Source organism: Penaeus vannamei, unplaced genomic scaffold (genome assembly GCF_042767895.1).
Source record: "Penaeus vannamei isolate JL-2024 unplaced genomic scaffold, ASM4276789v1 unanchor5351, whole genome shotgun sequence".
NCBI lineage: Eukaryota > Metazoa > Arthropoda > Malacostraca > Decapoda > Penaeidae > Penaeus > Penaeus vannamei.
The window spans coordinates 25,001-50,000 of record NW_027218329.1 but is presented as its reverse complement, the minus strand read 5'-3'; the positions used below and the strand labels follow the sequence as shown (position 1 = coordinate 50,000).

Below are 25,000 nucleotides of genomic sequence, written 5' to 3'. Positions count from 1 at the left end.
CCCACAGTGCTCCAAGGACTGCGGTGGAGGAACCATGACGAGGAAGGTTCTCTGCTACAAGAACGGACAGCAGGCGACCGTGGCTGAGTGCGATGCCAATGCTCTGCCCTATGCCCTGGAGACGTGTAACAACCATGCCTGTGGAGATGGTGAGTGTTGGAGGGGGAAGGAAGGAGGAAGGAGGGAGGGAAGGGGAGGGTAGGAGGAAGGAGGAGGAGGAGGTAGGAAGGAGAAGGGAAAAGGGTGGAGGAAGGAGACGTGTAATAACCATGCCTGTGGAGATGGTGAGTGTTGGAGGGGGAAGGAAGGAGGGAGGGAGGAGGGAGGAAGAGGGTGGAGGAAGGAGGGAGGGAGGGAAGGGAGGGTGGAGGTAGGTAGGAGGGAAGGGGAGGGAGGGAGAAGGGAAAAGGGTGGAGGAAGGAGACGTGTAATAACCACGCCTGTGGAGATGGTGAGTGTTGGAGGGGGAAGGAAGGAGGAGGGAGGAGGAAGGAAAGGGAGGGAGGAGGTAGGAGGGAGGGAAGAGGTAGGTAGGAAGGAGAAGGAGAAGGGGGAGGAGGTGGAGGCGTGTAATAACCATGCCTGTGGAGATGGTGAGTATTGAGGGGGAAGGAAGGAGGAAGGAGGGAGGAAGGAGGAGGGAAGGGGAGGGAGGAGGAAGGAGGTAGGAGGTAGGAGGGAGGGAAGAGGGTGGAGGAGGGAAGAGTGGTAGGAGGGAGGGAAGAGGGTGGAGGAGGGAAGAGTGGTAGGAGGAGGAGGAGGAGGTAGGAAGGAGAAGGAGAAGGGGGAGAAAGAGACGTGTAATAACCATGCCTGTGGAGATGGTGAGTGTTGGAGGGGGAAGGAAGGAGGAAGGAGGGAGGGAAGGAGGAGTAGGAGGTAAGTAGGAGGGAGGAGGGAAGGAAGGAAGGTAGGAGGTAGGGAAGGAGGAGATAGGAGGGAGGGAAGAGCGGTAGGAGGGAGGGGAAGGGGAAGGAGGGGGAGGAGAAGGGGGAGAAAGCGACGTGTAACAACTATGCCTGTGGAGATGGTGAGTGGGGAAGGGGGAAGGAAGGAGGAAGGAGGGAGGGAAGGGGAGGGAGGAGGAAGGAGGTAGGAGGTAGGAGAGAGGGAAGAGGGTGGAGGAGGGAGGAAGGAGGAAGGAAGGAGGGAAGGGTAAGAGTTAGGGAGGAGGGAGGTGGAGGAGACGTGTAATAACCACGCCTGTGGAGATGGTGAGTGTGGGAGGGGGAAGGAAGGAGGGAGGAGGGATGTAGGAGGAAGGGAGGAGGAGAAGGGAGGGAAGGAGGAGGGAGGTAGAGGTAGGGACGAGGGAGGAGGGAGATGGAGGAGACGATGTAACAACCACGCCTGTGGAGATGGTGAGTAGGTGGGCTTGTTGGGGGAGGAGGGAGGAAGGAAAGGAAGGAGGGAAGGAGGGAGGAAGGAAGAGGTAGGGAGGAGGAAGGAGGGAAGAGGGAAGACGGTGGAGGGAAGAGGTAGGGAGGAGGGAGGAAGGAGGAGGAGGAAGAGGGTAGGGAGGAGGAGCAGGGAGGTGGAGACGTGTAATAACCACGCCTGTGGAGATGGTGAGTGGGGGAGGAGGGAGGAGGAGGAGGAGGAAGGAGGGAAGAGGGTGGAGGAGAAGGGGGAGGAAGGAGGAAGGAAGAGGAGGTAGGAAGGAAGAGGTAGGGAGGAGGGAGGGAAGAGGAGGAAGGAGGTAGGAGGGTGGAGGGGGAAGGAGAAGGGGAAGGAGGAGGGAAGAGTGGTAGGAGGTAGGAGGTAGGAGGAAGTGAAGAGGGAAGAGGTAGGAGGTAGGAAGGAGGAAGTGAAGAGGGAAGAGGTAGGAGGTAGGAAGGAGGAGGGAAGAGGGTGGAGAGAGGAAGGAGAAGGAGGAGAAGGGGGAGAAAGAGACGTGTAACAACCATGCCTGTGGAGATGATGAGTTTATGATGTTATAACATTATTATTATGTATTATATCATAATATTACATTATTATTATATTATGTACTGAGAGTAATCAATTATTTATTATGATCATATCAGTAGTAATGATGATTATTGTATTTTTATAATTTGATTTGTTTGTTTTCATTCTTATATTTATTATCTTCTCTTTCCCCCCCAATTATCTCTTTATCTGTATCTTTATCTCTCGATCTCTATCTTTATCTTTATCTCTCTATCTCTATCTTCATTTTCATCTCTCTATCTTTATCTTTATCTCTCTATCTCTATCTTCATTTTCATCTCTCTATCTTTATCTTTTATCTCTCTATCTCTATCTCCATCTCTTTATATTTATCTCCATCTCTTATCTCTTATCTTTTTCCCCCAGATGAGATTCTCGGAATAGATCGAGTGGACGAAGAAGAGGTGTGTGACGAGGAAGATGATGAGGAGGAGGTAAGAGAGAGAGAGAAAGAAAAGATAGAGGGAGGGAAAGGGAGAGGGAAGGAAGGGGAGGAGGAAGAACAGAGAGAGAGAGAAAGAAAAGATAGAGGGAGGGAAAGGGAGAGGGAAGGAAGGGGAGGAGGAGATAAGAGAGAGAGAGAAAGAAAAGATAGAGGGAGGGAAAGGGAGAACGAAGGAAGGGGAGGAGGAAGAATAGAAAGAGAGAGAAAGAAAAGTGAGAGGGAGGGAAAGGGAGAAGGAAGGAAGGGAGGAGGAAGAAAAGAGGGAGAGAGAAAGAAAAGATAGAGGGAGGGAAAGGGAGAAGGAAGGAAGGGGAGGAGGAAGAAAAGAGAGAGAGAGAAAGAAAGATAGAGGGAGGGAAAGGGAGAAGGAAGGAAGGGAGGAGGAAGAAAAGAGAGACAGAAAAAAAAGAAAAGAGAGAGAGAGAGAGAAAGAAAAGATAGAGGGAGGGAAAGGGAGAAGGAAGGAAGGGGAGGAGGAAGAAAAGAGAGAGAGAGAAAGAAAAGATAGAGAGAGGGAAAGGGAGAGGGAGGAAAGGAGGAGGAAGAAAGAGAGAGAGAGAAAGAAAAGATAGAGGAGGAAAGAAAAGATAGAGGGAGGGAAAGGGAGAGGAAGGAAGGGGAGGAGGAAAGGGAGGAAGTGGAGGGGGAAGGGAGGGAGGTGGAGGAGGAGGAAGAAGGGGAAGGAGGAGGAGGAGGAGGAGGAAGGGAAGGAGGAGGAGGAGGAGGAAGAAGAAGAAGAAAAGTGAGAGGGAGGGATAGGAAGGGAAGGAGGAGGAGGAGGAGGAGGAAGAAGAAAAGTGAGAGGGAGGGATAGGAAGGGAAGGAAGGAGATGAAGGGGAGGAGGAAGAGGAGAAAAGGGAGGAGGAGGTGGTGGTGGAGGAGGTGGAGGTGGTAAGAGAGAGAGAAAGAAAAGTGGGAGGGAGGGAGGGAAAGGGAGAGGGAGGAAGGAAGGGGAGTAGGAGGAAGAAGAAGAAGAGGAGGAGGAGGAAGGGGAGAAAAGGGAGGAGGAGGAAGAGGAGGAAGAGGTAAGAGAGAGAAGGGAGAGGGACACACACACAAGCACAGACACATGTGTGTGTGTGTTTGTGTGTCTATTTTTTCACGATCGTGTGTGTGTTTATATTGTATGTTTATATTATCAAACTTTGAACTTAATTCCCCAAACTTACCAAACTTAATTCCCCAAAGTAGCAAACTTAATTTCAAACTTAAACTTTAAACTTAATTTCCCCAACTAACACTTAAATCCCCAACTAAACCAACTTAATTCCCCAACTAACACTTAATTCCCAAACTTAGATTAATTCCCCAACTTTGAACTTAATTCCCCAATTTTACTAAATTCCCCAAAGTGATAAACTTGAAACTTCATTCCCCAACTTGAAACTTCATTCCCCAACTTGAAACTTCATTCCCCAACTTGAAACTTAATTCCCCAACTTGAAACTTCATTCCCCAACTTGAAACTTAATTCCCCAACTTTCAACTTAATTCCCCAACTTTCAACTTAATTCCCCAACTTTCAACTTAATTCCCCAACTTTCAACTTAATTCCCCAACTTTCAACTTAATTCCCCAACTTTCAACTTAATTCCCCAACTTTCAACTTAATTCCCCAACTTTCAACTTAATTCCCCAACTTTCAACTTAATTCCCCAACTTTCAACTTAATTCCCCAACTTTCAACTTAATTCCCCAACTTTCAACTTAATTCCCCAACTTTCAACTTAATTCCCCGACTTTCAACTTAATTCCCCGACTTTCAACTTAATTCCCCAACTTTCAACTTAATTCCCCAACTTTCAACTTAATTCCCCAACTTTCAACTTAATTCCCCAACTTTCAACTTCATTCCCCAACTTTCAACTTCATTCCCCAACTTTCAACTTCATTCCCCAACTTTCAACTTAATCCCCCAACTTTCAACTTAATTCCCCAACTTTCAACTTAATTCCCCAACTTTCAGCTTAATTCCCCAACTTTCAACTTCATTCCCCAACTTGAAACTTCATTCCCCAACTTTCAACTTAATTCCCCAACTTTCAACTTAATTCCCCAACTTTCAACTTAATTCCCCAACTTTCAACTTAATCCCCCAACTTTCAACTTCATTCCCCAACTTTCAACTTCATTCCCTAACTTTCAACCTAATTCCTCAACTTACCAAACTTAATTCCCCAACTTTCAACTTAATTCCCCAACTTTCAACTTAATTCCCCAACTTTCAACTTAATTCCCCAACTTTCAACTTAATTCCCCAACTTTCAACTTCATTCCCCAACTTTCAACTTCATTCCCCAACTTTCAACTTCATTCCCCAACTTTCAACTTCATTCCCCAACTTTCAACTTAATTCCCCAACTTTCAACTTAATCCCCCAACTTTCAACTTAATTCCCCAACTTTCAACTTAATTCCCCAACTTTCAACTTAATTCCCCAACTTTCAACTTAATTCCCCAACTTTCAACTTAATTCCCCAACTTTCAACTTAATTCCCCAACTTTCAACTTAATTCCCCAACTTTCAACTTAATTCCCCAACTTGAAACTTCATCCCCAACTTGAAACTTCATCCCCAACTTGAAACTTCATCCCCAACTTGAAACTTAATTCCCCAACTTTCAACTTAATTCCCCAACTTTCAACTTAATCCCCCAACTTTCAACTTAATTCCCCAACTTTCAACTTCATTCCCCAACTTTCAACTTCATTCCCCAACTTTCAACTTCATTCCCCAACTTTCAACTTCATTCCCCAACTTTCAACTTCATTCCCCAACTTTCAACTTAATTCCCCAACTTTCAACTTAATTCCCCAACTTTCAACTTAATTCCCCAACTTTCAACTTCATTCCCCAACTTTCAACTTCATTCCCCAAACATACCACTTTATTCCCCAACTTTGAACTTAATTCCCCAGACATAACAAACTTAATTCCCCAAACATAACAAACTTAATTCCCCAACTTTCAACTTCATTCCCCAACTTTCAACTTAATCCCCCAACTTTCAACTTAATTCCCCAACTTTCAACTTAATTCCCCAACTTTCAACTTAATCCCCCAACTTAACATACTTTCAACTCAAATCCCCAACTTTCAACTTAATTCCCCAACTTTCAACTTAAATCCCCAACTTTCAACTTAATCCCCCAACTTTCAACTTAATTCCCCAACTTTCAACTCAAATCCCCAACTTTCAACTTAATTCCCCAACTTTCAACTTAAATCCCCAACTTTCAACTTAATTCCCCAACTTTCAACTTAATTCCCCAACTTTCAACTTAATTCCCCAACTTTCAACTTAATTCCCCAACTTTCAACTTAATTCCCCAACTTTCAACTTAATTCCCCAACTTTCAACTTAAATCCCCAACTTTCAACTCAAATCCCCAACTTTCAACTTAATTCCCCAACTTTCAACTTAATTCCCCAACTTTCAACTTAATTCGCCAACTTTCAACTTAATCCCCAACTTTCAACTTAATTCGCCAACTTTCAACTTAATCCCCAACTTTCAACTTAATTCCCCAACTTTCAACTTAATCCCCCAACTTTCAACTTAATCCCCCAACTTTCAACTTAATTCCCCAACTTTCAACTCAAATCCCCAACTTTCAACTTAATTCCCCAACTTTCAACTTAAATCCCCAACTTTCAACTTAATTCCCCAACTTTCAACTTAATTCCCCAACTTTCAACTTAATTCCCCAACTTTCAACTTAATTCCCCAACTTTCAACTTAATTCCCCAACTTTCAACTTAATTCCCCAACTTTCAACTTAATTCCCCAACTTTCAACTTAATTCCCCAACTTTCAACTTAAATCCCCAACTTTCAACTCAAATCCCCAACTTTCAACTTAATTCCCCAACTTTCAACTTAATTCCCCAACTTTCAACTTAATTCGCCAACTTTCAACTTAATCCCCAACTTTCAACTTAATTCCCCAACTTTCAACTTAATTCCCCAACTTTCAACTTAATTCCCCAACTTTCAACTTAATTCCCCAACTTTCAACTTAATTCCCCAACTTTCAACTTAATTCCCCAACTTTCAACTTCATTCCCCAACTTTCAACTTCATTCCCCAACTTTCAACTTAATCCCCCAACTTTCAACTTAAATCCCCAACTTTCAACTTAAATCCCCAACTTTCAACTTAATTCCCCAACTTTCAACTTAATTCCCCAACTTTCAACTTAATTCCCCAACTTCCAGACCTCTGGCGACTCGAGCTCCTCCGGTGACCTGACCTCGTCCTCGGGAGATGACCTTGACCTTGCCTCGGGAGAGACCTTGGCCGACGAAGGGTCAGGAAGAGAGGAGAGCGGATCCACGGAGTACCCGGTAAGGAGAGGGTGGGATAGAGGGATAGGTGGATAGATGGATATATGGATGAATGGATAGATGGATATATGGGTGGATAGATGGATATATGGATAGAGGGAGGGAGGGAGGGAGGGATGGATGGGTGGGTAGGTAGATGGATATATGGATAGAGGGATGGATGGGTAGGTAGATGGATAGAGGGATGGATGGATGGATGGATAGATGGATAGATGGGTGGATAGATGGATATATGGATAGAGGGATGGATGGATGGGTGGATAGATGGATGGATAGAGGGATGAATGCAGGGGTGGATAGAGGGATGGATGGATGGGAGCATAGATGGATGGATGGATAGATGGATGGATAGAGGGATGGGAGGATGAATGGATAGTTGGATGGATGGATGGGTGGATAGAGGGATGGATGGATAGATGGGTGGATAGAGGGATAGATGGATGGGTGGATAGAGGGATGGATGGATGGATGGGTGGATAGAGGGATGAATGGATGGATAGATGGATGGATGGATGAGTGAGTAGGTGGGTTGATGGATGGGTGGATAGAGGGATCAATGAACGGATGGATAGAGGGATGGATGGATGGGTGGGTGGATAGATGGATAGATGGATGTATGGATGGGTGGATAGAGGGATGAATGGATAGTCGGATGGATGGATGGGTGGATAGATGGACGGATGGGTGGATAGATGGATGGGTGGATGGATTGATGGATGGATGGGTGGATAGATGGGTCGGTAGAGGGATGGATGGATAGGTAGATGGATGGGTGGATGGGTGGGTGGGTGGGTAGGTAGATGGATAGTTGGATAGATGGATAGATAGATGAGTACCCGGTAAGGAGAGGGAGGGATAGAGGGATGTATGGATGGATAAATAGAGGAGTACCCGGTAAGGAGAGGGATGGATGGATGGATAGTTGGATGGATGGATGGGTAGATGTATGAGTGGATAGATGGATGGATGGATAGATAGAGGAGTACTCGGTAAGGAGAGGGAGGGATAGAGGGATGGATGGATGGATAGGTTGATGGATGGATGGATAGAGGGAGGAATGGATGGGTGGATAGATGGATAGGTTGATGGATGGATGGATGAATGGATAGATGTATAGTTGGAAACAAGGATAGGTGTATAGATGGATGGATAGATGGATAAATAGAGGAGTACCCGATAAGAAGAGGGATGGATGGATGGATAGGTTGATGGATAGTTGGATGGATGGATGGGTGGATAGATGGAAGGATGGATGGGTGGGTAGGTAGATGGATGAATGGATGGGTGGATAGAGGGATGAATGGATGGGTGGATAGAGGGATGGATAGATAGTAAGGAGAGGGATGGATAGATGGGTGGGTGGATGGATGGATGGATAGGTAGCTAAAAAGAGGAAATATAGAAAAGAAGGAAGAGGGATGAGATGGAGAGATAAAGAGGTAGATGGATGGATAGATGGGTAGATAGGGAAGGGAAGGAAAGGAAGGAAAGGAAAAAGGTTAGAGAGAGAGAGAGAGAGAGAGAGAGAGAGAGAGAGAGAGAGAGAGAGAGAGAGAGGGGGGGGGGAGATGGAGGAAGAGAGAGAGAGAGAGAGAGAGAGGGGGGGGAAGGAGAGAGAGAGAGAGAGAGGGGGGGGGAAGGAGAGAGAGAGAGAGGAGGGGGGGAAGGAGAGAGAGAGAGAGAGCAAGAGAGATGAGGACGTAGGGTCAGGCAGAGAGGGAGGGAAGGAGGAAGAGAGGGGAGAGAGAATGAGAGAGAGAGGGGAAGATACGACAGAGGGAGAAGATGAAATAGGGGGAAGGAGGAAGAAGGAAAGAAAGAGAGTGTGAGAGAGAGGACGTGAAGAGCTGTTCCCGATAAAGAGGGAGAGAGATGGATAGATAGATGGAGGGAGAAGAGAAAGAGAGAGATAGACGAAGAGGGAAGAAGGAAGGAGATGGAGAGAAACAGAGAAAGCAGTAGGGAGGAATGAATGAATGAAGGAAAGAGGGAAGGACGGAAGAAAAGAAGGATGGATGAATGGAAGGAAGGAAGGAAGGGAAGGGAAGGGTGGAAGGAGAGAACGAAGGAAGAAAGAGAGGAAGAGATGAATGAATAAAGAAAGAAATGTATATGAAAAAAATAAAAAAAAAATAAAAAAATAAAGAAAGAATAGAGAATAGAAGAGAGTACGGAATGAAAAAAAAAGATAAAAGGTAAAAAAGAGATAGAATAAATATCAAATAAAGAAAATGATAATAATTATAACGAAGAGAGGAAAAAAGAGAGAATAAGAGAATGAAAGATAATAAAAAAGGTATAATTTCAACCACGAAACATTTATAGGCATCTTCGAAACCCGAAGAAGACGAGGAAGAAAAACGGAAAACAGAAAACGCCGTTTTCTGGCTCCGCTCTAGACGGTCGGCGAATGTAAGCGACGTAAACAAAGCGCTTTTGACCGTTATTTGTTTACATTTTTGAATTTTCTTCGCTTTTTAATTTTTTTTTGGTTTATTCATATTTATTTTGCTTTGTAACCATTAACTAACGATTTTTTAAAGGAGTAATGTTATTTAAATTAAATCCCCACATTTTTACAGTGGCGGACGTATGCAAATACGAAAAGCCACAAAAAAGTGGTTTATTTAAATTCTAATTGATAAAGAATACATACAAATGTCGACAAACAAAATGTTTTTTTGTTATTTAATATTTCAAAAAAAAAAAATCAAATTTTCCCTGCTTGTATCCCACAATTTTTATCGGTGGTGGATAAAAAAAATGGAAAGCAGCATGGATGAAAAAGTAAATAGATAAAATAGAATAAAATACACAAGATAATTTGAAAATAATAATACACAAAACACAAAAGGCATAAAAAAAATATTTTTTTCTTAATTTTTTAAAAAAAGACATGACATTTTTTTTCGTCTTTTTTCTTACTTTTTTTAAAATACAATACATACATTTTTTTTTCTTAAATTTAAAAGACATGACATTTTTTTCGTTTTTTTTCTTAAATTTAAAAGACATGACATTTTTTTCGTCTTTTTTTTTCTTAAATTTAAAAGACATGACATTTTTTTCGTTTTTTTTCTTACTTTTTTAAATACAATACATACATTTTTTTCTTAAATTTAAAAGACATGACATTTTTTTTGTTTTTTTTTCTTAAATTTAAAAGACATGACATTTTTTTCGTCTTTTTTCTTACTTTTTTTTTTTAAATACAATACATAAATTTTTTTCCTTAAATTTAAAAGACAGGACATTTTTTTCGTTTTTTTTTCTTAAATTTAAAAGACATGACATTTTTTTCGTCTTTTTTCTTACTTTTTTTAAAATACAATACATACATTTTTTTTTTCTTAAATTTAAAAGACATGACATTTTTTCGTTTTTTTTCTTAAATTTAAAAGACATGACATTTTTTTCGTCTTTTTCTTACTTTTTTTTTTAATACAATACATACATTTTTTTTTCTTAAATTTAAAAGACATGACATTTTTTTCGTTTTTTTTCTTAAATTTAAAAGACATGACATTTTTTTCGTTTTTTTTTTCTTTTTTAAAGACATGACACTTTTTTTTTCTTAAATTTAAAAGACATGACTTTTTTTTTCTTAAAATTAAAAGACATGACATTTTTTTCGTCTTTTTCTTACTTTTTTTTTAATACAATACATACATTTTTTTTCTTAAATTTAAAAGACATGACATTTTTTTTTTTTGTTTTTTTTTCTTAAATTTAAGACATGACATTTTTTTCGTCTTTTTTCTTACTTTTTTTTTTTTAATACAATACATGCATTTTTTTTCTTAAATTTAAAAGACATGACATTTTTTTCGTTTTTTTTCTGAAATTTAAGACATGACATTTTTTTCGTCTTTTTCTTACTTTTTTTTTAATACAATACATATTTTTTTTCTTAAATTTAAAAGACATGACATTTTTTTTTCTTAAATTTAAAAGACATGACATTTTTTCGTCTTTTTTCTTACTTTTTTTTTTAAATACAATACATACAATTTTTTTCTTAAATTTAAAAGACATGACATTTTTTTCGTTTTTTTTTTCTTTTTTAAAGACATGACACTTTTTTTTCTTAAATTTAAAAGACATGACTTTTTTTTTCTTAAAATTAAAAGACATGACATTTTTTTCGTCTTTTTCTTACTTTTTTTAATACAATACATATTTTTTTTTCTTAAATTTAAAAGACATGACACTTTTTTTTCTTACTTTTTAAATACATGACATTTTTTTCTGAATTTTAAAAATATCTCCCTCACTATCCCCACAAATTTTATCAGTGGTGGAGCAACTTTCTCCAACAAAGCCACAAAAAAGTGGTTTTAATTAATGGTTTTGATTTAATTGATGGTTTTGATTTAATTAATGGTTTTGATTTAATTAATGGTTTTGATTTAATTAATGGTTTTGATTTAATTAATGGTTTTGATTTAATTAATGGTTTTGATTTAATTAATGGTTTTGATTTAATTAATGGTTTTGATTTAATTAATGGTTTTGATTTAATTAATGGTTTTGATTTAATTGATGGTTTTGATTTAATTGATGGTTTTGATTTAATTGATGGTTTTGATTTAATTGATGGTTTTGATTTAATTAATGGTTTTGATTTAATTAATGGTTTTGATTTAATTAATGGTTATATTTTAACCATTAATTACTTGTAATATTATTATTTATTATCATGTTTACTCTATTGTACTTCAATAATTAAAAATTATATATTTATATTATTTTACTTAATTATACATTAATGTGTAATAATATGAACAACAATTATAAGATATTACTTTATTTATATATATATATATATATATATATATATATATATATATATATATATATATACATATATATATACATATATATATATATATATATATATATATATATATATATATATATATATATATATGTATATATATATGTATATATATATATATATATATATATATATATATATAATGTCTTTTTTCATTAGTTATGTGTTGCTTATCATTTATCTTTATTTAGTAAATTATTATTAATTATCTGTTTTGTTTAATAATTATTCAGTATATATTTTATGTTTATCATTTATTATATATTTATTATTGTTTATTATTTGTTGAGTCAATATTTTATTATTATTATTATTATTATTATTATTATTATTATTATTATTATTATTATTATTATTAATTGATTTACTAATATTTTTTATTCATTTATGATTTTAAAAATATTAATTTATTCACTCCTTATTATTTATTTATTTTTTATAGACTTTATTAAGCGACGAAGCCGAAGGATCCGGTTTCGGATCGTCTGGCTACGGCTTCGACTCCGGTCTCTCAGGTTGGCTCGGCTCGGGCTCGGGCAACGCGTTCGGATCCGGGAACGAAGTCGAGATCGACGCGTTCGGAGACGGCAAAAAGACGAAGGAGAAGGGGAAAGGTGAGGAAGTGGGGAGAGAGGGAGGGAGGGAGAGGGAGGGAGAGAGGGAGAGGGAGGGAGGCAAGGAGATAAGGAGGGAGGGGGGGAGATAGGGAGGGAGGGGGGGGGAGTGAGAGAGGGAGGGAGAAGGAGGAGAGGGGGGGAGGGAGAAAGGTGAGGAAATGGGGAGGGAGGGAGAAGAAGGGAGGGAAGGAGATAGGGAGGGAGGGAGGGAGAAGAAGGGAGGGAGGGAGAAGGAAAAGGAGAGGGGGGGAGGGAGAAAGGTGAGGAAATGGGGAGGGAGGGGGGAGGGGGAGAGAGGGAGAGGGAGGGAGGGAGGGGGAGGAGAGGGGGAGGGAGGGAAGGAGATAGGGAGGGAGGGGGGGGTGAGAGAGGGAGGGAGAAGGAAAAGAAGAGGGGGGGAGGGAGAAAGGTGAGGAAATGGGGAGGGAGGGGGGAGGAGGAGAGGGGGAGGGAGGGAAGGAGATAGGGAGGGAGGGGGGGGGTGAGAGAGGGAGGGAGAAGGAGGAGAGGGGGGGAGGGAGAAAGGTGAGGAAATGGGGAGGGAGGGGGGAGGAGGAGAGAGGGAGGGAGGGAAGGAGATAGGGAGGGAGGGGGGGAGTGAGAGAGGGAGGGAGAAGGAAAAGGAGAGGGGGGGAGGGAGAAAGGTGAGGAAATGGGGAGGGAGGGAGGGAGGAAGAGGAGAGGAGAAGGGGAGAGAGAGGGGGAGAGTGAGAGAGGGAGGGAGGGAGGGGGAGATAGGGAGAGAGGGAGAGGGAGAGGGAGGGGAGATAGGGAAAAGGGAGGGGGGGAGGGAAGAGAGATAGGGAGAGAGGGAGGGGGGATAGAAGGAGGGAGATAGGGAGAGAGGGAGGGAGGGAGAAGGGGAGAGTGAGAGAGAGTGAGGAAGAGGGAGGGGAGATAGGGATAGAAGGAGGGAGATAGGGAGAGAGAGGGAGGGAGGGGGAGGAAGAGGGAGGGAGGGAGAAGGAGATAGGAAGAGGGAAGGAGAGGCAGAGGGAAGGGGGGAGGGGGAGGAGGAGGGAGGGAGGGATAGAAGGAGAAAGAGAGGGGGGAGGGGAGAGGAGAAGGTGAGAGGGGGACAGGGAGGGAGAGGAATAGAAGGAGGAGAGGGACAGGGAGAGGAAGAGAGGGGAAGGAGGGAGGGAGGGAAGGAAGGAAGGAGGGAGAGGGAGGGGAAGGGGAGAGAGAGTGGGAGGGGAGGGGAAGGGGAGAGGAAGAGGGAGAAGGGGGAAGGGGAGAGGGAGAGGGAGAGGGAGAGGGAGGGGAAGGGGAGAGAGAGAGGGAGAGGAAGGGAGAAGGAAGGAGGGAGAGAGGGAGAGAAAAAGGTGGAGAGGGAGAGAAAAAGGTGGAGAGGGAGAGAGAGAGAGTCCATTTAATTTCTCAATTTAATTTGATTTCATTTGATTTCCCAATTTAGTTTAATCTAATTTAATATATCTTTTAATTTGATTTAATTCAATTATTTATTTTGTTTGATTTAATTATGAATAAATTTAATTTCTTTATTCAATTCAATTAAATATTTCCATTCAATTTATTTCTCCATTTATCAACTTCTTCAGTAATCCTTATTCTTTATTCTCCTTCATCCATTCTTTCTTCCACTACAGGAAAACCCAAGACGAAGAAGGAGAAGGAGAAGGAGAAAGAGAAGAAGAAGAAGCAGAAGAAGAAGAAGAAATGCCAAGACAAAGAGAAACCGAAGAAAGAGGGAGAGGAGGAGGAGGAGAATTGTCTACAGTCGGCCTTCGGATGCTGTCCCGATAGGGTCACCCCCGCTGCGGGTCCCTTCCAGAAAGGTGAGAGAGGGAAAGAGAGGGATAAAGGGAGGGAGAAGGAGAGAGAAGGATAAAGAGAGGGAAAGGGAGAGAGAGAAGGAGAAAGGGAGAGAGGAGGAGGGAGGGAGAGGCAGATAGATAGAGAGAGAGAGAGAGAGAATGTCCCGATAGGGTCACCCCCGCTGCGGGTCCCTTCCAGAAAGGTGAGAGAGGGAGAGAGGGATAAAGGGAGGGAGAAGGAGAAGGAGAGAGAGAGGGAAGGAGAAGGAGAGAGAGAGGGATAAAGAGAGAGAAGGAGAGAGAGAGGGATAAAGAGAGGGAAAGGGAGAGAGAGAAGGAGAAAGGGAGAGAGGAGGAGTGAGGGAGAGGCAGATAGATAGAGAAAGAGTGAGAGAGATGTCCCGATAGGGTCACCCCCGCTGCGGGTCCGTGCCAGAAAGGTGAGAGGGAGAGAGAGGGATAAAGGGAGGGAGAAGGAGAGAGAGAGGGATAAAGGGAGGGAGAAGGAGAGAGAGAGGGATAAAGGGAGGGAGAAGGAGAGAGAGAGGGATAAAGAGAGGGAAAGGGAGAGAGAGAGGAGGAGGAGGAGGAGGAGGAGGAGAAAGGGACAAGGAAGGAGAAAGGGAGTGAGAGAGATGTCCCGATAGGGTCACCCCCGCTGCGGGTCCCTTCCAGAAAGGTAAGAGAGGGAGAGAAAGAGAGAGAGAGGGATAAAGAGAGGGAGAAGGAGAGAGAGAGGGACAAAGAGGAAGGGAGGGAAGGGGAGAGGGAGGAGGAGGAAGGGAGGGAGGGATAAAGAGAGGGAAGAAGAGAAAGGGAGTAAGAGAGATGTCCCGATAGGGTCACCCCCGCTGCGGGTCCCTTCCAGAAAGGTGAGAGGGAGAGAGGGATAAAGGGAGGGAGAAGGAGAAGGAGAGAGAGAGGGAAGGAAGGAGGAGGAGTAAAGTGAGAGAGAGGGAAGGGGAGGGAGAGAAGGAGGAAGGTGAGAGGGAGAGAGAAAGAAAGGGAGAGGGAGGGAAGGAGAGAGAGAGAGTGAGAAAGAAAAAAAAATAAAAAAAATGAAAATCTAAAAAATCCGAAAATATCGAGAAAAAAAATCGAAAAAAAATCCCAGAAAAAAATCCCCCCCCCCAAAAAAAAAAAAAAAAAAAAAATCTAATCCCTTTTCTTTCTTCTCACAGGCTGCCCGAAGGTGTCCTCCTGTCGGGACACCCTCCACGGCTGCTGTCCCGACGGCTTCAGCATCGCTCGAGGTCCCGACGGCGAGGGCTGCGAAGGGGGCGTGGCAGGGGGCGTGGCCACACCTCTCTGCGCCAACGCCCTCTTCGGCTGCTGTCCCGACGGGGTCACCGAGGCCGAGGGCGCCGACGGGGAAGGCTGCGAGGGCCTGATGGAGTTCGACTGCGGGAAGAGCGAGTGAGTGGCTGGCTTTGTCTGTCTGTCTGTCTGGCTGGCTTTGTCTGGCTGGCTGGCTGGCTGGCTTTGTCTGTCTGTCTGGCTGGCTGGCTGGCTTTGTCTGTCTGTATGTTTCTCTATCTTTCTGTCTGTTTCTCTGTCTGGCTTTGTCTGTCTGTCTGTTTCTCTCTCTTTCTGACTGTCTGTCTGTCTGTTTCTCTATCTTTCTGTCTGTCTGTCTGTCTGTTTCTCTATCTTTCTGTCTGTTTCTCTGTCTGGCTTTGTCTGTCTGTCTGTTTCTCTATCTTTCTGTCTGTCTGTCTGTCTGTTTCTCTGTCTGGCTTTGTCTGTCTGTCTGTCTGTCTGTTTCTCTATCTTTGTCTGTTTGCCTGTCTGTTTCTCTATCTTTGTCTGTCTGCCTGTCTGTCTGGCTTTGTCTGTCTGTCTCTGTCTGTCTGGCTGGCTAATTGTTTGTCTGTCTGGCTAGCTGGCTGGCTGGCTTTGTCTGTCTGGCTGGCTGGCTGGCTTTGTCTGTCTGTCTGGCTAGCTGGCTGGCTGGCTTTGTCTGTCTGTCTGGCTAGCTGGCTGGCTGGCTTTGTCTGTCTGTCTGGCTAGCTGGCTGGCTGGCTTTGTCTGTCTGTCTGGCTAGCTGGCTGGCTGGCTTTGTCTGTCTGTCTGGCTAGCTGGCTGGCTGGCTTTGTCTGTCTGTCTGGCTAGCTGGCTGGCTGGCTTTGTCTGTCTGTCTGGCTAGCTGGCTGGCTGGCTTTGTCTGTCTGTCTGGCTAGCTGGCTGGCTGGCTTTGTCTGTCTGTCTGGCTAGCTGGCTGGCTGGCTTTGTCTGTCTGTCTGGCTAGCTGGCTGGCTGGCTTTGTCTGGCTGGCTGGCTGGCTGGCTTTGTCTGTTTCTCTGTCTGGCTTTGTCTGTCTGTTTCTCTGTTTCTATATCTTTTTCTGTCTGGCTGGCTTTGTCTGTCTGTTTCTGTTTCTATATCTTTCTGTCTGTCTGGCTGGCTGGCTTTGTCTGTCTGGCTGGCTGGCTTTGTCTGTCTGTTTCTCTGTTTCTATATCTTTCTGTCTGGCTGGCTTTGTCTGTCTGTCTGTCTGTCTATGTTTCTCTATCTTTCTGTGTCTGTCTGTCTGGCTTTGTCTTTTTCTATATCTTTGTCTGGCTGGCTGGCATTGTCTGTCTGTCTGTCTGTCTGTTTCTATATCTTTCTGTCTGTCTGTCTGTCTGTTTCTATATCTTTCTGTCTGTCTGTCTGTCTGTTTCTATATCTTTCTGTCTGTCTGTCTGTCTGTTTCTATATCTTTCTGTCTGTCTGTCTGTCTGTTTCTATATCTTTCTGTCTGTCTGTCTGTCTGTTTCTATATCTTTCTGTCTGTCTGTCTGTCTGTTTCTATATCTTTCTGTCTGTCTGTCTGGCTGGCTGGCTGTTTCTATATCTTTCTGTCTGTCTGTCTGGCTGGCTGGCTGTTTCTCTGTTTCTCTGTTTCTCTATCTTTGTCTGTTTGGTTGTCTGTTCGACTGCGGGAATAGCGAGTGAGTGGTTGGTTGTCTGTCTACCTGTCTGTCTGTCTGTCTATCTGTCTGTCTGTCTGTCTGTCTGTCTGTGTCTGTTTCTCTGTTTCTATGTCTGTCTGTCTGTCTGGAGGGAGGGAGGGATGTTTGTTTGGTTGTCTGTTTGTGTGTCTACTTGTCTATCTGGCAAATTGTTTGTCTGTCTGTCTGTCTTTCTCTGTCTTTCTCTGGTTATCTGCTTCTCTGTTTCTCTGTTTCTCTATCTTTCTGTCTATCTGGCTGGTTGTCTGTCTTCCTGTCTATCTGGCCAATTTTTTGTCTTTCTGTCTGTTTGGTTGATTGGTTGTCTGTCTGTCTGTTTATTTGTCTGTTTGGTTGGTTCGCTGGATGTCTATTTCTCTGTTTCTCCGTTTCTCTATCTTTCTGTCTGTTTCTGTGTCTGTTTGTTTTGCTGGATGTCTGTCTGTTTCTCTGTCTATCTGTCTGTTTGTTTGTCTGCTTCTGTTTGTTTCTTTATCTATCTGTCTATCTGCCTATTTGTCTATTTGTCTTTGTCTGTATGTATGTCTGTCTATTTGTTTGTTTGTCTCTTTTTCTGTATGTCTATCTGTTTATCTATCTGTTTGTCCATCTGGGTAATTGTTTATCTTTTTGTCTGTCTGTCCGGATATTTGTCTGTCTGTCTGTTTTTTGTCTGTCTGTTTATTTCTGTCTATTTGTCTGTCTCTCTGGCTATCTGTTTTTCTGTCTGTCTGTCTGTTTGTCTGTCTCTCTCTCTCTGGCTATCTATCTATCTGTTTGCCCTTCTTTTTTTCTTCTCTTTCTCTCCTCCTCCTCCTCCTCCCTCCTTTATCATATTTTCTCTCCCATTTCCCCCCATTTATCATATTTTCTCTCCCATTCCCCCATTTATCACCCATTCTCTCCCATTCCCCCATTTATCACCAATTCTCTCCTATTCCCCCCATTCCCCCCATTTATCATATTTTCTCTCCCATACCCCCCATTTATCATATTTTCTCCCATTCCCCCCATTTATCATATTTTCTCTCCCATTCCCCCCATTTATCATATTTTCTCTCCCATTCCCCCCATTTATCACCCATTCTCTCCTTATCCCCAATTTATCGTCTTTCCTCATTTGTCATCTCTCTCTCCTTCTCCCCCATTTATCACCTCTTTCTCCTTCTCCCCCATTTATCACCCATTCTCTCCCATTTCCCCCATTTATCACATTTTCTCCTCCCCAGATTCGGCTGCTGCCCCGACGGCGTCTCCCTCCTCCTCCTTCCCTCTCCTCCTCCTCCCATTTATCAAATTTTCTCTCCCATTTCCCCCATTTATCATATTTTCTCTCCCATTTCCCCCATTTATCATATTTTCTCTTTCTCCTCCCCAGATTCGGCTGCTGCCCCGACGGCGTGTCCCCGGCCAAGGGCGTGGACTTCCGCGGCTGCGAGGACGTGGAGTGCGAGGGCTCCGGGCCCTGCGATGGTGGGTATGGTGGGGTATGGGAGGGGGATGGTGGAGGGGGAGGGCTGGGGGGTATGGTGAAGGGGGGTATGGGGTTGGGTGGGTATGGGGGTGTGGTGGAGGGAGAGGGGGTGTAGGGGGAGGGGGTATGGGAGGAGGGGTATGGTGGATGGAGGAAGGGGAGGAGGGGTGGGAGGAAGGTATGGTGGAGGGGAAGGGGGTATGGTGGAGAGGGGTGGGTATGGGAGGGGGTGTGGTGGGGTATGGGAGGGGGTGGGAGGATGGGAGGGGGGATGGGTGGGTATGGGGAAGGAGGAAGGGGGAGGGGTGGGAGGGGGGTATGGTGGAGGCGAAGGGGGTGTGGTGGAGAGGGGGATGGTGGAGGGAAGGGGTGTAGGGGGTGGGTGTAGGGGGTATGGTGGAGGGGGATGGTGGAGGGAGGAAAGGGGAGGGGGAGGGTTTAGGGTGTAGGAGGGGAGGAAGGGGGTATGGGGTGGGGTGGGGAGGAAGGGTGGTGGAGGGGTGGAGGAGGGATATAGTGTAGGGGGGAGGGTATGGTGAGGGAGGGAGGGAGGGAGGAAGGGGTGGGGAAGGGGGTATGTGAATTAGAGGGTATGGTGTAGGTAGGAGGAGTGGTGGGAGAGGTGGAGGAGGGGGAGGGAGGAAGGTTCGGTATGGGTATATGGGGTGAGGGTGGGGGATGTGGGGATGGGGAAGGGGTATGGTGTAGGGAGTAGGAGGGGTGGGGAAGGGTGGGTATGGGGGTATGGGGGAGGGGAAGGAGGGGGGAGGAAGGGTGGTGGAGGGAAGGGCTATGGTGTAGGGGGGAGGGTATGGTGAGGGGGGAGTGGGGTGGCAGGTGGAAGAGGGAGGGAGGGGGTGGGGTGGAAGGGGAGGGGTATGGGGGGGAGGAAGGGTGGGGGAGGGGGGGTATGGTGAACCCTCGTATAGTGTGTTGAATATTATGATGATTATGATTATAATAATGATGAATATGACGATGATATTGACAATAATGGTGATAATAATAATGAAAATAATAATGATAATATCAATAATAGATGATGACAGTAGTAGTAATAACAAAATTAACAACAACAATAAGTGACACAACCAATAACAACCCTTATTACCAATAACAACAGCAATAACAATAACAACCCTTATTACCAACAACAATAACAATAACAACAACAATAACAAAACAACAACAACAATAACAAAACAACAACAACAATAACAAAACAACAACAACAATAACAAAACAACAACAACAATAACAAAACAACAACAACAATAACAACCCTTATTACCAACAACAACAATAACAACAACAACAACAATAACAACAATAATAACAACAACAATAATAATAACAAAACAACAACAATAATAACAACAATAACAACAACAACACTTATCACCACCACCAACAACAACAACAAATAACAACAACAAAAAATAACAACAACAACAACAACAAATAACAACAAACAACAACAACAAATAACAACAACCACAATAAATAACAACAACAACAACAAATAACAACAACTCTCTTCCCTCTCCCAGACACAACCTTGGTGCCCCCCACCACCCTCCCTCCCCTCTCCTCCTTCCCCTCCACCCGCACCCCCTCCCCCACCACCACCCCCTCCCCCACCACGACCCACCTGCCCCCCGACTGTGTCTTCTCCTTATTCGGATGCTGTTCGGATAACTACACGGCCGCCCACGGAGAGAACGGAGAGGGCTGCTGTCTGAGCAACGAGTTCGGGTGCTGTCCGGATAATATTCGGGAGGCCAAGGGGCCCTTCCATCAAGGTGAGTGGGATGAGTGGGGAAAGTGAGTGGGATGAGTGGGATAATGAGTGGGAAAGGGAGAGTGAGTGGGAATGAGTGGGGAAAGGGAGTGGGAATGAGTGGGGAAAGTGAGTGGGATTGAGTGGGATAATGAGTGGGAAAGGGACAGTGAGTGGGAAATGGAGAGTGAGTGGGAGAGGGAGAATGAGTGGGAAATGGAGAGTGAGTGGGATGAGTGGGGAAAGTGAGTGGGATAATGAGTGGGGAAAGGGAGAGTGAGTGGGAGTGGGAGAACGGAGAGGGCTGCTGTCTGAGCAACGAGTTCGGGTGCTGTCCGGATAATATTCGGGAGGCCAAGGGGCCCTTCCATCAAGGTGAGTGGGATAATGAGTGGGATGAGTGGGGAAAGTGAGAGTGAGTGGGATAATGAGTGGGAAAGGGAGAGTGAGTGGGAATGAGTGGGGAAAGGGAGTGGGAATGAGTGGGGAAAGGGGGTGGGAATGAGTGGGAAAGGGAGAATGAGTGGGAATGAGTGGGGAAAGTGAAGTTAGGAGTGGGAAATGGAGAATGAGTGGGAGTGGGAGAACGGAGAGGGATGCTGTCTGAGCAACGAGTTCGGGTGTTGTCCGGATAATATTCGGGAGGCCAAGGGGCCCTTCCATCAAGGTGAGTGGGATGAGTGGGAAAGGGAAAGTGAGTGGGATAATGAGTGGGGAAAGGGAGTGGGAATGAGTGGGAAAGGGGGAGTGAGTGGGATAATGAGTGGCGAAAGTGAGTGGGATAATGAGTGGGAAAGTGAGAGTGAGTGGGAATGAGTGGGGAAAGGGAGTGGGAATGAGTGGGAAAGGGAAAGTGAGTGGGAAAGGGAGAGTGAGTGGGAATGAGTGGGAGAGGGAGAGAGTGGGAAAGGGGGAGTGAGTGGGATAGTGAGAGGGATAATGAGTGGGGAAAGTGAGAGTGAGTGGGAGTGGGAGAGGGAATGAGTGGGGAAAGGGAGTGGGAATGAGTGGGGAAAGTGAAGTTAGGAGTGGGAAATGGAGAATGAGTGGGAATGAGTGGAAAAGGGAGAGTGAGTGGGAGTGGGAGAGCGGAGAGGGCTGCTGTCTGAGCAACGAGTTCGGGTGCTGTCCGGATAATATTCGGGAGGCCAAGGGGCCCTTCCATCAAGGTGAGTGGGATGAGTGGGATGAGTGGGGAAAGTGAGTGGGATAATGAGTGGGGAAAGGGGAGAGAGTGGGAAAGTGAGTGGGATTGAGTGGGATGATAAGTGGGGGAGGGAGAGTGAGTGGGATAATGAGTGGCGAAAGTGAGTGGGATAATGAGTGGGAGAGGGAGTGGTGAAGTGAGTGGGTAAGGGATAATGAATGGGGAAAGTGAGTGGTATGAAGAATGGGGAAATAAGTGGGGATGGGTGGAAAATGAGTGGGAGAGTGAGTGAGAGAGAGAGAGAGAAAGAAAAAAAATTATTTCCAAATTTTAATATTCTTTCTCCCTTTTTATCTCCCTTCTATATCCCTTTTTATCACCCTTTTTCTTATTCCTTTTTTCCTTTTTATCTCCCTTCTATATCCCTTTTTTTCATCTTTCTCCTTTCTATCTCGCTTTTTCTCTCCCTTTTATCATTTTTATCACCCTTTCTCCCTTTTCTTTCTCTTTCATCAACCTTTCTCCCTTTTCTCTCTTTCATCACCCTTTCTCCCTTTTCTCTCTCTTTCATCACCCTTTCTCTCTTTTCTCTCTTTCGTCACCCTTTCTCCCATTTCTCTTTCATCACCCTTTCTCCCTTTTCTCTCTTTCATCACCCTTTCTCTCTTTTCTCTCTTTCGTCACCCTTTCTCCCTTTTCTCTCTTTCATCACCCTTTCTCCATATTTTCTTTCATCACCCTTTCTCCCTTTTCTCTCTTTTATCACCCTTTCTCCCATTTTCCTCCCTTCTATCTCCCTTTTATCATTTTTATCACCCTTCTATCTCCTCTCTCCCTTCTATCTCCTCTCTCCCTTCTATCTCCTCTCTCCCTTCTATCTCCTCTCTCCCTTCTATCTCCTCTCTCCCTTTTATCTCCTCTCTCCCTTCTATCACCCTTCTATCTCCCTTTCTCCCTTTTATCACCCTTCTTTCTCCCTTCCAGGTTGCGGCTGTGAGTTCAGCGCGTACGGCTGTTGTCCGGATAACGAGACGGTCGCTCGCGGTCCGAATAACGAGGGATGCGGGTGCCAGTACACGCCCCATGGCTGTTGTCCGGATAACCACACCCCCGCTGGCAGTGCGAATAAGGAGGAGGGTTGCCCGTGTCACAGCTTCGAATTCGGGTGTTGTTCGGACGGCGTCGGTATCGCTCGGGGACCCAATGGGGAAGGTGAGTTTTTGTTTTTTTGAAAAGGAGGTTTAACGGTTTTTTTGTGGGTTTGAAAAATAGGGTTAACGTTATTTATTTTTTTTTTTTGGGGGGGGAGATGTTTGAAAAAAAGGTTTAACGGTTCTTTGTGGGTTTGAAAAAGGGGGTTAACGATTTTATTTTTCAGGGGTGTTAATTTACCTAATTAATTATGTTTTTAATTATCCAATTTCCATGTTTACCACTGTCACTGTCCCAATTTATCCAGTTTCACTCCTTATTCCCCCCAATTTCCAATTTACCTCCCAATTTCACTCCCTATTACCCCAATTTCCCAGTTTACCCCAATCCCCCCCTAATTTTCCCAATTTACCTCCCAATTCCCCCCCCTCCCAGGATGCGGCTGCCAGTACTCCCCCAATTTCCCAATTACACCCCCCAATTTACCCCCAATTTCACCCTCCAGGATGCGGCTGCCAGTACTTGCCCCGACGGCAAGACCTCCTATTTACCCCCAATTTCACCCCCAATTTCCCCATTTCACCCTCCTATCTCCCCCAATTTCATTCCCTATATATCCCCCAATTTCCTAATTTCATCTCCCCCCCCCCAGGATGCGGCTGCCAGTACTTCCCCTACGTCAGGTCTCCCCCTATTTACCCCCAATTTCACTCCCTATTTCCGCAAATCCCCCCTAATTTCCCCCAATTTCACTCCCTATTTATCCCCCTGTTTCCCCCAATTTCACTCCCTATCTCCCCCTATTTACCCCCAATTTCACCCCCTCAGGATGTGGCTGCCAGTACTCCCCCTACGCCTGCTGCCCCGACGGCAAGACCTCCTATTTACCCCCAATTTCACCCTCCCCCCCCCAGGATGCGGCTGCCAGTACTCCCCCTACGTCAGTTCTCCCCCTATTTACCCCCAATTTCACTCCCTATTCCCCAAATCCCCCTAATTTTCTCTTAATTCCCCCTATTAATCCCCCAATTTCCCAATTTCACCCCCCCAATTTCCCCCCTCAGGATGCGGCTGCCAGTATTCCCCCTATTTAACCCCAATTTCACTCCCTATTCTCCCTATTTCACTCCCTATTTATCCCCTATTTTCCGCAATTTCACTCACTATTTATCCCCTATTTTCCGCAATTTCACTCACCCCCCAGTTTCCCAATTTCACCCCCCAATTTCACCCCCCAGGATGCGGCTGCCAGTACTCCCCCTACGCCTCCTATTTACCCCAAATTTCACTCCCTATTTCCCAATATCACTCCCTATTTTCCCCAATTTCACTCCCTATTTACCCCCAATTTTCCGCAATTTCACTCACTATTTATCCCCTATTTTCCCCATTTTCACTCACTATTTATCCCCTATTTCCCGCAATTTCACTCACTATTTATCCCCTATTTTCCGCAATTTCACTCACCCCCCAGTTTCCCAATTTCACCCTCCAATTTCCCCCTCAGGATGCGGCTGCCAGTACTCCCCCTACGCCTGCTGCCCCGACGGCAATACCTATGGACCCCCAATTTCACTCCCTATTTATCCCCCAATTTCCCTATTTCACCCCTATTTTCCCCAATTTCATCCCCCATTTTCTCCAATTTCACTCCCTATTCCCCCTATTTCACTTCCTATTTATCCCCCAATTTCCCAATTTCACACCCTATTTACCCCAATTTCCCAATTTCACCCCCTATTTTCCCCCCAATTTCCCTATTTCACCCCCCAATTTCCCCCTCAGGATGCGGCTGCCAGTACTCCCCCTACGCCTGCTGCCCGGACGGCAAGACCCCCGCCAGCGGCCCCGACCTGGAGGTGGCGTGCGGGTGCGAGTCCTCGAGGTTCGGCTGCTGCCCCGACGGCGTCACCAAGGCGGCAGGGAGGTTCTTCGAGGGCTGCGAGGCGGAGGAGGCCGAGGTGGAGGTGCCTGGAGGTGAGTGGATAAAGGAGGGAGGAGGGAGAGAGGGTGATAAAGGAGGGAGGAGGGAGAGGGGGTGATAAAGGAGGGAGGAGGGAGAGGGGGTGATAAAGGAGGGAGGAGGGAGAGAGGGTGATAAAGGATTTTTTTTTTTTTTTTTTTTTTTTTAAGATTTTAGTTTTAATTCCATTTGTTACAATGGATATTCTTTGCTGTGACATACTGCCTGTTTTATTTTGCCTAAATCTCCCCCTGTGTGCAAGGAGTGGCCGGGGTTACCACTCACTGGCCGGGCGTGGGATCGAACGCAGGTCCGCAGGATTGCAAGACCAGCACCTTACCGCTGCGCCAGCACAGAGAGGGGGATAAAGGAGGGAGGAGGGAGAGAGGGTGATAAAGGAGGGAGGAGGGAGAGAGGGTGATAAAGGAGGGAGGAGGGAGAGAGGGTGATAAAGGAGGGAGGAGGGAGAGAGGGTGATAAGGGAGGGAGAGAGGGTGATAAAGGAGGGAGAGAGGGTGATAAGGGATTTTTTTTTTTTTTTTTTAAGATTTTAGTTTTAATTCCATTTGTTAC

General features: G+C 44.9%; 1 protein-coding gene across 1 annotated transcript in view; it reads left to right on the top strand.

The window, feature by feature from the left end:
• The window catches only part of Ppn (proteoglycan-like sulfated glycoprotein papilin), a gene marked incomplete at its 5' end in the record, with an annotated part of 71,231 nt that overhangs the window by 22,299 nt on the left and 23,932 nt on the right, over window positions 1–25,000 (top strand). Inside the window, 11 exon segments of the mRNA XM_070120480.1 lie at window positions 8–149; window positions 2,320–2,387; window positions 6,618–6,746; window positions 9,072–9,158; window positions 12,026–12,197; window positions 13,811–13,999; window positions 15,160–15,394; window positions 18,290–18,384; window positions 19,936–20,187; window positions 22,297–22,524; window positions 24,250–24,441. Of these exon segments, the coding sequence (XP_069976581.1) occupies window positions 8–149; window positions 2,320–2,387; window positions 6,618–6,746; window positions 9,072–9,158; window positions 12,026–12,197; window positions 13,811–13,999; window positions 15,160–15,394; window positions 18,290–18,384; window positions 19,936–20,187; window positions 22,297–22,524; window positions 24,250–24,441 (1,789 nt within the window).